This window comes from Botrytis fragariae (assembly GCF_013461495.1).
Source record: "Botrytis fragariae strain BVB16 chromosome Unknown tig00000012, whole genome shotgun sequence".
NCBI classification, from domain to species: Eukaryota; Fungi; Ascomycota; class Leotiomycetes; order Helotiales; family Sclerotiniaceae; genus Botrytis; species Botrytis fragariae.
Window position 1 is genome coordinate 301,141 of NW_023500989.1, and position 14,741 is coordinate 315,881.

General features: G+C 43.0%; 2 protein-coding genes across 2 annotated transcripts; both read left to right on the forward strand.

The window, feature by feature from the left end:
- Positions 1–8,339: 8,339 nt before the first annotated feature.
- Positions 8,340–8,640, forward strand: Bfra_002310 (uncharacterized protein; the record flags this gene model as incomplete). Its single annotated transcript, XM_037332732.1, has 2 exons — positions 8,340–8,384; positions 8,455–8,640. 2 exons carry the CDS (start codon positions 8,340–8,342, stop codon positions 8,638–8,640), a joined length of 231 nt encoding a protein of 76 aa, XP_037194860.1.
- Positions 8,641–12,145: 3,505 nt separating this feature from the next.
- Positions 12,146–13,285, forward strand: Bfra_002311 (uncharacterized protein; the record flags this gene model as incomplete). Its single annotated transcript, XM_037332733.1, has 1 exon — positions 12,146–13,285. The coding sequence occupies one exon, from the start codon at positions 12,146–12,148 to the stop codon at positions 13,283–13,285; it is 1,140 nt and encodes a 379-aa protein (XP_037194861.1).
- Between the last annotated feature and the right edge of the window lie 1,456 nt (positions 13,286–14,741).

A 14,741-nucleotide genomic window follows, 5' to 3' on the forward strand; every position in this document is an offset into this window, starting at 1 on the left:
TTGTACTTCATAGATCTAAAATGAGATGATACCCCTAGTTTTCGCAGCAATAATTACCGTGATCAATTCTTCTTTGGATGATAAGTCTTCTACTGACCCTCACGTCATGTTTCTTTGCAACATTCTCTAGCTTTTAACATCTAGCTTCTCACATTGCGGCCTTTTCAGTCCTCGCTTCGGCTCGCTACGCACGGAGCGTTAATCTCTAGTCATCAAGATTGCCCGGCAAATTCCTACCCAAATCTTTCACAACCGAAAAAAACACTCATAATTGGAATCCTTAAAAAGGCCTCTGATATACATCTATAAATTTAGAGAAAAATGAAAAAGAAATACCATCCCGAAGGATGTAGTACGAAGAAATCCCGTGGGTTTGCTTCTATGGACATCGACATCAAAGGATTTGGGTTCTCAGTGTTAACCACGGGACCATCAGCTCACTTTGATGTCGATGAGTGATGTACTTCTTTTTGGATTATATACCAGGAATCTACATCTTCTCTTATGTATGTGGATGAGTACTTCCCAATTAACCACAAAACGATTTGCCGCAATTCCTCCGAAAAGAACACTTCCCAAGATACACTCCCATCTATTATTTTCATTCTTAAAAATTAACTTCAAACCTTCATCCAAAGCACAATCTCTCAATTCTGTCTCCAAAAGTTAGAAAGAAAAAGAAAAGGTCAAAAGAAATGCCGCTCGTAGAGCGGTATCCAGAAACCGTGAACGTTTACTGTGCTAATCTAATATCAAAGGGACCGGGGTTCTCGGTGGGCAATGTTAACCACGGGACCATCAAGACACTTTGTACGATATTGATTGAGAGGTGAATCCTTATTGGGAACTATATTGTCTCGATCGAAATGTCGAATAGTACACTATTCCAAGCTGGAGCTGGAGCTAAAGCTATTCTTGATTATAGTTTAAGAACTGACATTCTCGTTGAAGATATTTCACTTTCAAGACCACTTTCAAGACCACTCTCAAGACCATTTTCAACCTTTAACTGCTTGATTCTCGGCTTTACTTTCTGAAGTCAGTCACTCAGAATTTGAATCGCTATTCAATATTACCTCACCATGAAGTCAATATACACAATTTCAATCTCAAGTAATCATGCTGTCGGTTTTGTTATTTAACTGAGTATATTTTCCAAGAATGGACGACATCCTTTTCCCCATACCTTCCTTCCCCTGTCTATTTCATCTTTTGCTCTTGCCAATTCCATTTTCTGCTTGATAAGTCTACACAATCCCAAAACATCTAAGTCATTGAAAATTAATAATTAGCTAATATCGATACCCGAATGATGAGTGAGAAAGAGAAGCAAACCCCCATCTCAATATTTGGAAACTCGCTTCTCGAATCGTCATGTTGTGCACTCCTTTCTCTCCATCTGAGAATTATACAGCTATACTTCATTCAAGATAGACCTTACCAAAGCACGTCTCAATCGAAGCAAAAATCATTCCATGAAATTCAAAGTTACGAGCTATTTGCACAGAAAGAACTATCTCATATGCTACTGAATTCCTCCATGAGAACAAAACCAAGATAGATAAACGAAGATTAGCATCAAATCAAACTAGATGAGAACAAGTCTCTGAGCCACCAACACTGCACTTTCTATTATCCATTTGGGACTGGCTACATACAAAGCCCTTGTTGTCCGTACGTCAAAATCCTGATTATCCCATGAGAAGTGATCTAATTGTGGAATCATATTTCTACATCCCAACCTCGGGTTCCATCAAATTTTTGGAATGTGTGAATAGGCTGCGCAAAAATAATCTATACCCGTGGGTAATCTGTAGATGATCCGCCGAACGGGTTATCCGTCAGAGGTCTCAGGTCTTACCCGCCTTGCAGATTATCTGTCGAGGTCACTATCCGCCCCGCGGGTACCCGTTACCGAGCCTAGACGTGAATGACACTGGATACACGATTTACGTTCCTCACCTAGTCCCATGATAGCTAGACTAGAGACTACTATTCCGTATCAAAATAATAATAAAATTATCTCTACATCGCCATGGCATGCTTCCATAGCGACTTTTCACACCCTTCTTCTCTTGAGCCCATTCCCATTCCCATCTCATTATCCCGCAACTCCATACTATGAGCTCCTTGCCCCCTCCCCGCCTCGCGCATCGTAAACTTGCTCCTTTCCACTCCAAGTACGAGACAGTATATCCCTGTAGGATCGACCTTCCCTGTCATTAAAACTCATACTTTCTAGGGTTGTAATATGACCGTCAGATCATCTTGATCTACCTATTTTTTCTATATCAACTGTTATATCAGAGATAATAGTCATTTTGAATTACACAGATCATCTCATACCGGAATTCAATTATGTAGTGTTTATAGAACTATCGAGGGGTTAGCTTTACCAGGTTGAATGGTGCTATATGACTGGTCATGACATAAGTATCAAGTCGAATTTACAACCCTGTACTTTCTGATACTTTTTCTGTCGTTTCATGTGAAATTCAAATGTTGGAAAGTCTACCACAATAGAAATGGAATATTGATCACGTCACCAGTACTCTTTGCGAAAATACAAAAATGCAGCGTGTGAGTTATTCGCCTACAAGGAAGTCGTAACTTTCCGAAAATACACGTGAGCCTAGCAATTCAGTACAATAGCATTGATAAATGAAAGACGAGCACGTGGCATATGAGTAAGAAGAATGTTTGTAGACAATAAGTTATTTTTCGTGTTTAACAGCCCAACCGGTGAAATACAATGTAGTGGATGCGTCATGTTAAGTACTTCATTTTCGCGTCCCGAGTATAGTCCCGGGAACATTTCTCAATTCCAAACAATCTTTTGGAATTGATAATCCACTAGTTTTAAGGCTGCATAAATGAAGCATGTGCTAGTCATCTTCGTCGTCAGCGTTTCAGTTTCAAAAACTATGCTACTAGATTTCGGGAATCTCATAATTTCACTACTCCATCTCTAAATTCTAGCTCAAGTTACGAATCAAAACATGTTAGTATACTCGATACGAGACCCCAAACACGGAATCCCAAAGAGCATTCAAGCACTCACTGCCTTGCCATTATCACGTGTACCTTCACCCGCTCGCTTCTCCTCCACCCCCTTTTTCCCATCTTACTTTCTCCCCATCGATGCTTACCTAATAACATCCATCTCAACTAACTAACCAAGCAACCTCCACTTCCACCTCCAGTTCCACCTACTAGCCACCAACCCACCCCACTCACAGACGCGTTGCCACGACACGACATCATAATCCACACCTGTCATCCACATCGGCACGACTTTCCAATCCTCCCATTCTGATGAGAAATATTATTATGGAGCCGTGATGGATCGTACGCGGAATCATGTTCCGTGCGCACACATCGGGCTATGATGAAAGGAGGAAAGACTGGGGGAACTTTTACATGCCAGACATGATGTATCTACACGCGGAAGAATGTCATAGGTACGAAGCGTGGAATTCGACGCTGCACAGCGGGGCGGAGATGTGGAATGTGAGATGCTGAACGAGATCTCGGCAAATGATCGGATTTTGTGAGATGAGAATTTGCGGGGCGAGAAAGATATCAAAACACTGCCTGCGAGAGAGCGACTCTCTGTATACAATAATATTGTCCACACCATTGCCTTACTTGTCGATGACCTTGTTGGATAGATATTAGGTAATAAAGCGCAGAGGACGGGCCAGCGGGAGCCAACATAGTAATAAATGAAGTGTATCTATCTAGTTCCGCGCGATACATTATCCGCGCAAATAACAAAGCCTTCACCGATTTTAACGAATCAAAATCAACACCATAAAACTCTCTCCGCCAAGCGCGAAACTAAAACTCTAGTATCGCCCAAGTCCGTAAATCGACGAATCGGGGATGATGTTGCTCCAGGCAGACACATTTGCACCCGCTAGAATCAATCCTGAAGATCTTCAAGACTCAGAGAGATTGTGATCGTATGGGATGTGGGCCAAAAAAAGAAAGAGAGAACATTATTCAGTTTCAGGAAATAGCAAACGAGCGCCAAGAAAAAGGGCTCGTGTAGATCCCTCATCGGAAGATATTTGATACGCAGCCCTATGATTATATGCAGAGACGCCATTCGCAGGAACCCGGTCCAGCGGCAAGAGACCTACTGGAACGAAAACCTCCGAGACGCCCCATACGGAATGTGAAAATGAGATGGGACAAATGGAATACGAAATGGAAATTCAAATATGACCTCGCCACCCCTAGGATGAAGAAGGAATTCAGACGACGCTCGATGTACCTTGTACTCACTAGTGAAATGTAACGTTGGAACCGTTTTTCGAATTGACAAACAAGCGACGAAGAGGAGAAAATGAGACGTGTGAAGGATGGTCGTCATGATGGCCGCGCGCCTAGTGTAACCACTGGAAGCAGATGTGGATTTGATAGTAGTACTTAATGAAGAACACGGGGAAAACTCCGTATATAAGAATCTTTATCGATCCTTCGAATTGAGTGATATCCAAAGGCCAACCACATGATTGACAAAATTAGTAAAATCATTAATCCTATTGCATAGAGCCTCAGCCCATCAAAAGACATTGCAGAATTTATGAAATACGTTTCACATGGAAGGATACCCGCCAAGACTAAGAACAATACAAATCCATTCATCCACATGCCGCCAGGATGCAACATGTACATCGAGGCTGAAGCCGATTCGGCATCAAGTGAACCGCATCACAATGTGTATTTGATAGAACGAATCAAAGCATGCCAATCCGTTACCGAATCTTCGGAGAGGGGTTCCGATCGATAAGAATGTGATAATGTGATAATGTGACAGTAATGTGGCTTTCGTGGCAAATGAGGGGCTGGATGTTGGTGTTTCGATTCTGGCTCATGATCAGGGGTAGATGAATGAGTATAATTTGTAAGTAAAATAGGACGAGCCAAATGTCAATTTGAAAATGAACTCGCAATGCGAATAATCACATGAGACGCAACACATGTACACAGCATGAGAAAGTTCCTCCTCCCTCCCCGCCACCGGTCCCCGCCCACCCATGGATGTTGGTGTTTCGATATTGATTTCTGGCGATGAGGGGTAGACAAATAGATATAATTTGTATTGAAATAGAATATAGTCAGATCCCAGCTGGTTATGTAAATGTGCACTACAGATAAGATCATAATACAAAACGACAATGTGGAATACAATACGAATACACAGAGTGAAGAAAGTTCCTCAACAGAAGACGTGATTGATAGCTCAATCCCAATTCAGCACATGCTACAATACTATGTCTCCCAGCCACACAAACGCAAAAGAGATTCCTGCTCTTCCACGTGCGATTACAGATGATAGGATGTTGGTATCTCGAACGCGTGTGTTCCTGATGTGAGTGAAGGATTGAGGGGAAACATGTGAGGTAAGCGCCAATAGTCAATTCTGCGGTTGGAATGAGGGGTGTGAGGGGTATGAGGGGTGAGATGTGCAACACGAGTTTCCCGAATATGATATGTGCGATTTGTATACGCTAGCTAGTTGAGGATGAATGTGAAAAAGAGGTCTGATGAAGTAAAGTTTTTCCTTAGCGGATGGGGATATGAAGGAGATATTGTAGGATATGAAGGGAGGTGTTGATCATGTGAATAGTCTCTAGCCAGGTAGGTAATCTTACACCAAGGAAGTCCCTCTCCACCATCTCATGAGGGGTTGAATATGCAGCAATACTTCTTTGATTATGTGCGATTAGTGAGGAGGACATATCTGCAGCGCGGAATGTATTTCCCTAAGAACTGGAGGTGGAAGTAAGCATTGTCCATACATATACATACATACAAACACATCTGACCGATGACAATGCATTTGCGCCTCTTGGCACTGTGCCCATCCATGGCGTCGATAGTTGATGCACGCGTGCATTTCCCCTCATTATGAAAGATCCTTGGGACGCCCATAGTATAATGCATTGGGAACTTCTCGGCTTCAATAGATATCTGTATGGCTTAAGCTATACTCGCTCGCTCGTTCGCACTCCCGTCGTTTTCCCCGAGACATGGAAGATTTCCGAGCGGTCGTAGCCGATGTGCATAAGTTATGATCCCATATCTACTTACTTTCCTCTAATGATCCATCCTTCCCTTTCCCTTTCTACAAATAAACAAACATCCTCATCAAGCCTTTCCCCACCCCAGTAATTTTCTCGGCCCTTCGAGTCTATACAAATTGTAATTTCCAGCATCCATCTCCCACCCACTTCAGGTATCTTATCCACCCCCTAAAGCTTTGTATTTAGTCTCTACATACATATATCTACTATGTACCTAGAGCCAGTATACTATCTACCTAGCGCAGCCAACATTTCCTACCTAGATACCCATCCACCCCAAGCTTCACAAATCCCAATTCCTAGTACCCATACCCAGCTGCCTACCTATTTCCCTAAAAATCCCACCAAAATAAATCCACCATCCACAATCCACACTACAAATCCAAGTAAGTACCTACCCAAACACACTCGCGCCCGCACCATAAACGAACGGACCGAATACCTCCGCAAACCAACCCATCGGACAAGTCCTAGCCTGATCTTCTAGTGCCCTCTCTCGTTTCCGCCAAGACGCGATCAAAGTCGCGAGAATTTTGTTGCTGTTTGCTGACCGACCCGAGCTACTTACCTAGGTACGTTGGGTTTTTATATCGTGATCTTGAATCTTGATGAAATTGTCTTGTGATGTTGTTGTTTGATTCGTGGAAGAGGAGATGGGGATGTGGTTTATATATATATATGTACATGAAATACGGTAATACATAGGTAGGTAAATTTGTGCACTAGATGAATTGTGAAAGAGAGAAAGGGAAGCGAATGAATGAATGAATCAGATTTTGATGATTTGATTTCCTCGTGCCTGCAGAATAGATCGTTCGCGATAATAGTGTTAATACTAGCGGAGTGTAGCCCCTTATGAAGTTTAGGTATAGGGCTTTTTGAATGTATGTGTGCTTTTAGTTCTTTGTCAGAGATGCTTGAAAGACTTACATGTATTGCCTAGTGGGTGACCGACGAAGGAGAAAGAAAGATACTTGGTGGGAATATCAACGACTATGATGTAAGAATGAAGTCATACGGTTTCGTATTATATTTACATACCTACCGGTAGGGAATTTTGTATAGTCTGTGGGTGTGAAGCTTTGATGTTTCCGTGTTGATTGGGGATTGATAGGTAGAGCCGAGGAGCTTGGATGATGGGTTTGGTATGGTATGGTTACATCTTGATACTAGATGTCAGGGAGTAGAGTAAGTACTAGGAGGTAGATTGGTGAGTGGTATCGATTAATACTAGCTGAGGCTATAGATATAATTGTCAAAATATATGGAAATGCATCTGGGTATACAACAAGGAAAATAGTGATAACCTAGAAATCGAGGAATGGGAGAAGGAAGGATTCATAGATCCAGATCGAAATATGTCGGTCTGGGCTTGTCTTATCTTTCGTGCATGTGATATTCACAGAGTGTTGTAGTTGGTCTCTATCTAACTTCCGACGATGACTCGGTAAATCTTGACATATCACCTGCAGAGGGGAAAGATATATTTATTGTAAATTTTGAAATAATCGCGATACAAGATTCTTCCAATCCGAAGTTTAAAATCCGAAAATCGAATACGGAGTAACTAAATTCTTCAGCACAACGCAAGCCAAGCGCTTCTTCTCACCCCCACCCACCCCCAGCAAACCCACCATCAACACCCACTCAAAGATAAGAAAAAATTAAAAAAAACCACAAGAATCTCATGAATATCGATATTTCCTACCCTCAAAAACCCATCCAGTACCGAAATTCCCAATTCCACTCTTTCCTTTGTCGTCCCCCTGCTCAGCACTCAGCACATAACTACCAATGCACGTTTTTCTTTCCTCTCAAAACTTGGATTTTTAAGTGGACGACTGGGTCCGGAACAGGGGTCCTGGAATGGGTAAGTGTATTCACGCACTTTTTGATGCGAGAGTCCTAGCGTACTGGCGACTCGCTGCTTTGGATTCGTTGCAGCGGGTGGGAATCCGTTGTGGTGATGGTGTGCGTGGTGTGATGATTGGTTTTGGGGAGGGGGTGGATGGGTGGGAGGATGGCTCGGATTAGGATGGGGTTTTTGGTGGAAGCTTGATTCGGGGATGGGTATGCTTGCAATGTAATACAGTATATAATATAATATGCGATTTGAGATGCAATTGGAAAGGCGAGGGAGGGGTGTAGATGGCCCGTTAGGTTCAGGTCCGCATACACGCCACAGGAGGGGAAACACGGGGGGAAGTATATATCGAATATTAGTGTTGGAAGAGATTTCTCAAGATGTCTACCGGTCATATATCGACATTAACAGCGAAGACAGAGATGGTTTGTAATGGTTTCTGCCATGATTCGTATGTAATAGGATGAATGGACACCTCTCGCAAGCACTTCACAGGTGGTTGATTGTACGAAGTCTATGCAAAATGCGAGATCCTCTGTAGACGCAGAGGAAGTTCCTTCTCCCTCCTCCGCCCACCCCCAGTCCAACGCCGGTGTCCACTCACCTAGAGAGGTTGTCTCCAGAAAAACAGTTTGCATGTGGAAAGATGGAAATGGAAGTGGAAGTGGATGTGGTCCGTGAAAGCGAGAAGAGCAGAGATGCCGGTCAATAGAAGATGTCGATAATGAACATGGTCTTGGCAATCACAAAAATCGTACCATGATACGGCGATATCTAAAAACTGTGACGTCTTTGGAAGTTTCGAGTTTTGGAAAATTTGAGATGCGAGTAACGATACTAATGAGATACGATATTGCATTATTCCATCCGATGAATAAGAAAGAATCACTTTGTCAATGTAACCATCCAGACCTAGACATTGGTACGAACCATGCTTACTCACGTCAAGTCATAAGATGCTTGATTCCAGCTGAACTAATGTGAAGAAGTACTTGCAGATTAGCTGCTGAGAACTACATGTCTTAAGTAGGTAGTGTAACATTAGAAGTCATCTGGAGATCTCCGATATACATACAGATGAACCTAGCATACATCAAATGAATATATATTACGCATGAATATATATTAACTGCACGTTGGAAATACCGTATATACATACATATGTATCTAGGACACACCCATCTGATATACATTTTGTGGCATATATCGATGACAGCTCTGAGAGGAGCCCACAAACCGGGATTTCTCATGTACCGCACAGTCTGTAACAGCTGAGTGTGATAGGGATAGATACCGAACCAACGGAAAAGGTGTCGGGACGTTTTGTTCGGTTGAGATGATCACAGGTAGGTTATCTACTATGGAATTTTATGCATAATGGATGATTAAACTGGGTTTGGAAGGTTTGGCGGGGATGCGACTGGAAAAGGGTAGGTAGATTTTATAGGAGGAATAAATGGATTTTGTTATAGAAACTTCAATATATAATATCTGGTAGTCAAATTCGATCAAAATAGATGAGACGTGTTGGAATACTGAGTGCTGTTGCTTACACCATCATCCCACATCCTTCTATCAATCCGAATCTTCCAATTCCGCATGGGATATCTCGTAAACTTGACAAACTCATGACAACTCGTGACTACCACCTTCTCTCTTGCTTGAACATGTATATTATGACCACAACTGAATTGCTTCACATTTATTGACCCATTTGCTTATTGATACGTGAAAAATCAAACCCTCGGCCTTATTCTTATTGATCTTACTCCAACCGGACCATTCTAATTTATTTTCCCAGCTTTGATCCAGCTGTGGAGTATTATTCCTCCACACATATACATCCTCGAAAAGGCTTCAACCCTTCATCAATAACGTGTGATTGGTAGACGGTTACGCACGTTTTCCGAATCCCATCCCAAAACGCATTCATTCACCAGATATCGGAACGGCTACGAGATGATCCTGGGCTAGCACTCCATTCTTGAAGGAAGATACTAGGACGACCATCATCTACTTTAGACCGAGGGAAGAAAAGTCAAGAAATCAAAGGCACAGTTCACATGCTGATCTATCTGTCGCTTGCATAAAAAGGTACTTTTAAGACGAAACTTACTGCCTTCAATGCTCGGCTGGGTGTGCATCAGGGTGAAGGACCATACCATGTAACATACGGGACTATCTAGATGCTAATGCTTAAGTTTGAAGGTTAGATCTTTGAGCGTGGCTGAACTACTCTGTGCCAATACAGTCAGTACCTTCTGACATCCGCGCCGCTTTGCAATCCAATCACAAACACATCATGGTCTTCCTTCAAATCATCCAACATTAGAAGCAGAAGCGCTAGAAGAGTACGAGGAAGCAATCATTCACGAGCACCCAAACGAGAGGATCTTCCAACCAACAGACGATGGCGAATATCCTGTCAATCGCCCACACAGGAACTTCCATGTTGGATTCTGAGGGGAAAATAAGTTTCCAAGTATTTAAGCATTATTTAGAAGAATAGCTAGGTGTGTAGGTAAGTCATAATAAAAGTGGTAAGAATTATTAGACCAGGAACAAAGCAAGAAATGACCACGAACAAGATCTTGGACAATAATAAATGATAGTATTAAGTCGCGATAAGGTTGCTATCGCCTGGGTTGCACCAAGTTTTATTCTCACTAGGTCAGGTAAGCAAAAAAGATATTTGAACAGCGAACAGCGAACCGCGAGCAGTGAACAATCAACCCGGAGAAGTGATGCTGTGGTATCTTGCATATTTTGTATCCTTTCAGCTTATTACATACCATGATCGTGTACAGTACAGTACAATACACCACCACCACCACCACCACTATCCGATCTCTATACAAGGTAGCACAATCAGCGTTCTACTATATGTGACTCTATACGCCTCAAGCCCCAACTCAATTTATCCTTTCACGCCGCTGATATAGGCATAAAAACACGGCTACACAGCTGCACAGCTACACATCCACGCACCCACCCTCTCACGCACTCGCACCCACGCACCAACCTCAGCACAATCCACCGGTATACTCACAACCTTAAAATGCCTAACTAGGGTTATCTTTCACCGAAGCAGTAAAGTACCCAAAGAGTGTTAGTCGTCACTAGAGATGTCACTAATTAGGTAGGTAGCTAACCAAAATCAACCATTGTCACCTACTAGGTCTGCTACCGACTTATCACTCAAGTTATTCAAATCATTCAAATCATTCAAATCGCTCCATTCACTCCATTCACTCATACCACACTTCACTCACACTTGTTATTAACTCACACTTCACTCACACTTATTATTATTCACGCACACTTCACTCACCACCTCTATACTAGGTAATAAATAATCATCCCTAGTCATAATATATCTCTCCTACCTACCTAGTAAATCAAACAACAATAACAACAACTTTATCCTCTCCCCCCCCTCCGCCCAATACTTTTTCGATCATAATTCCTCCCAAGCCTCAGAGTCTCAAATCGCTCAAATCCTCCCTCCCTGACTTCACACATTCAAATTTATACCCGTCCTCCCGGTTTATCCTAACATCCTCTTTTTCCTTTTAAACCATACCACCCGGGTTCATCGCTCCTTTACTTATTCTTCAATTGAAAACGAGTAGCATAATATCTACCTAGTACACAACACACCTACTTCTTCCTACTTGCTTACTTACTTACTCGCTTTCTTTCTTTCCTTCTCTTTTCTCTCCTTCTTTGTATTTGGGTTGTGAGGAAAGACAGGAGGAAGGAACATTGATTATTATATTAATATCCCAAAAGACCGACTATCCATTCACACCCCCCCCCCTCCCCTTCCAACCCCAAACTCAAACTCCAACCTAAGGGGAGAAAAAAAATTAAGCTTGCTCCGAGCCCATCCATACCATCCATACACCACCACTACTCAATTTCACGCCAACCCCCAAAAAACTTACGCATACATACGGTATCCCGATTCTGAAAGGCCTCCATTTGGGACTACTCTTTTTAGCTTCACTGGAAAAAAATATTCCTTGGTCTATAGCCTCGCAGCAGACACTCTAGCCAACTGCAGCTTACTTGGATTAATTCAAACCTCTTACGAGCCTTTACGTTTTGTTTGCGACCAATTAAATCCTTCTTCTAATTGATTCCTCATTATTGTCCCCGCAGTCTCCATTTCTCATACATCAATATGATGGCCGATGTCCCTCGAAGGAAACCAATGCCACCTGGTTTCCAAACTTCTCCTTCTGGTCCTTCATACAACAACCATAGTCGAACTCGCACGATTTCTTCCAACACCTTTCCTTCCATCAATTACCCGCCTCAACCTCAAAACCCACAGACTCTCTATCCAGGAAACATGCAGATAAGCGGATTCTCTTCAAGGAGAACTCCTTCGACGGGCACCTTTTCGACAACGGCAAGTAGTGGGAACGGCCCTGTGCCATATCGTGGTTCTCAAGACCTGAGGAGATCCACGTCTTCACGATCGGGAAACTTACAACCTCAAGGTTATGTGGCTCTGATGCGAAAACAAAAGGCGACGGTGTGGTGTGATAGATCGCAACATGAAGATCCACGATTGATCGCTCAACAAAAAGCGGCCAAGGAAAGAGCAGCGGCTGCAGTACTGGGTGGACCTTTACAAGGAAGGATATCTACTGGTGGCACAAATAGTTTGGTCGGAAGTAATCGAGTGACGGCGAAAATAAGACATCATGGGAAAGCTGGATTGGTAGGATATAGTCCGGGAGATCTTGTCGGAGGTGTAGTCGGTGTGCCAATGAGATTAAGTGCTAGTGAAGTGGAAGGTGGAGACAGTGATGATGATGGAGACAGCGGCAGGATTTTATATCATCGAAGAACAGGTTCTGGACGCAGTAGTGTTGGCAGTGCTAGGAGGGGTCTTACATATTCACGACAATCTGGTGCAAGTTCGACAGCTGGCAGATGGAGCTCAGGCCACACGCCACCTAGCGAAAGAGAAAGACGAGAATCTTTCGCAGATGTGGCAGAAGCTGGGGAAACTCCTGTGCCCGCTGAACACCCTAACGCGAAGAATTATTTTGAAGGTGGTGATGGAACGAGAAGTGCAGGAGGAAGTATTAGTAGTGGAGAACGAGCGGATGGTATTGCGGATTTGAACTCGAATGATGCAGCGAGATTGGCAAGTAACAGCTTGTTGAAATCAACAATCACGCGCGAAAAAAGTGTCAAGAATCCTGACGAATTAAGGAGAAGAGGAAGTGTCGATGAACGAACGACAACCATGACTCTTGGTGCTGGCCGATTATTTATTGCCAACCCAGATCATTCGGATAGTGATTGAGACAGGTTGGAGGAGCACTCTATGAGTTTAAGAAATACGATATCAAGGAACCTGCAAGGAACCTGCGAGTACAAAAGGAGATACCTTTAGACGACGGAATTCACGTCACAAACATCACAACATATTACGTTGATGAAAATAACATCACTTCGTTTTGGAGCAAAAGAGCAAAGCAAGCAACTGCATTCAAAAGGCGTAGCATTGGAGTACTTTGGGATTACATGGCAATATCAATTTGGATTGGTTTATTGGGGTTATTTGTGGTTGATATACAGTCTTCCTTTTTATACATGGAAGTGGATGGTTTTGGATTGGGCATATGGTGCTTTAATCAACGCTGCTTGTTTGTTGAGGTTATTGATGGATGGAATCGATGGGGTTGAGGAGAATTGAATGGAGAACAATCGTTTTTAACGGGGTATTGTGTTTAGTGGATTGACTGGCCTGGGAGAGAGGCATGATTAGGGGGAGGGATGATGGATGAATGAATGGATGGGATGGGTGGATGGATGGATGGATGGTATGGCCTAGATGGCGCATACTGATATACGCACTGGACGCACATATACTTAGAAGGAGATAATGGTATACTGAATGATGAAGACGAATGAGTCTGGAATATTGAATTGGCTCTATCTTTGATGGTGCTTATGCTCATGCTTGTCCTCGTACTCGTGACCCTGAGGAGATGGACCGTCAATGTAAAGTTGATCTGACTGGATCCGAATTTGAATTTTGAATTTAGATTTCCAACTTCCTTTTTTTTTTGGAGATAGTTGGGTACCTACGTACCTATGATCTCACCGATGATACATTCATACTCGTAATCCCTGGGTAGGGTAGGCTCGGTAGGGTATGGAAGGACCTAGGTAGTAGGGAGATCAGATCAGATCTACATATACATACCTAGGTAGGTAGATAGGTAGATAGACAGGTGGGTAGGTGGGTATGCAATCTCAGCATAAAATATTATGTTCTGTGCCCTACCTGGGGTCTTTATGAAGTATACCCGTCAGGTTACTGTAGGTAGGTAGTAGGTAGGTATTTTCATGATGATGGTATTCCAAATTGTGTTAGTTATGAGTGTTGTTTTGCTAGGGTAGATGTTATGCTGTTATGTTGTGTTATGTTATGTTATGTTATGTTAATGTTTCATATTGTTGATCGGCAATTTTGTTTTGCTCATTTCCGAAAGAGAGGAGGAGACATGGCACAGCAAGCACAGCCACGATGGGGTAGGTAGGTCGGGTGGGTAGGGAGAGAAAGTAGGGGGGTGTGGTGAGGAAGAAGTAGGGAAGGGAAGGGAAGGAGGAGGGAAAGTAGGGGTGTGTGGCTGGAGATGGATGGAAATGGAAATGGAAATGGAGATGCACATGGACATGGACATGGACGTGGAAATTGAACGGATCGGAACGGGATTTTGGGAGGGGAGGTTTGGTGGGTGGATGTGTGATGG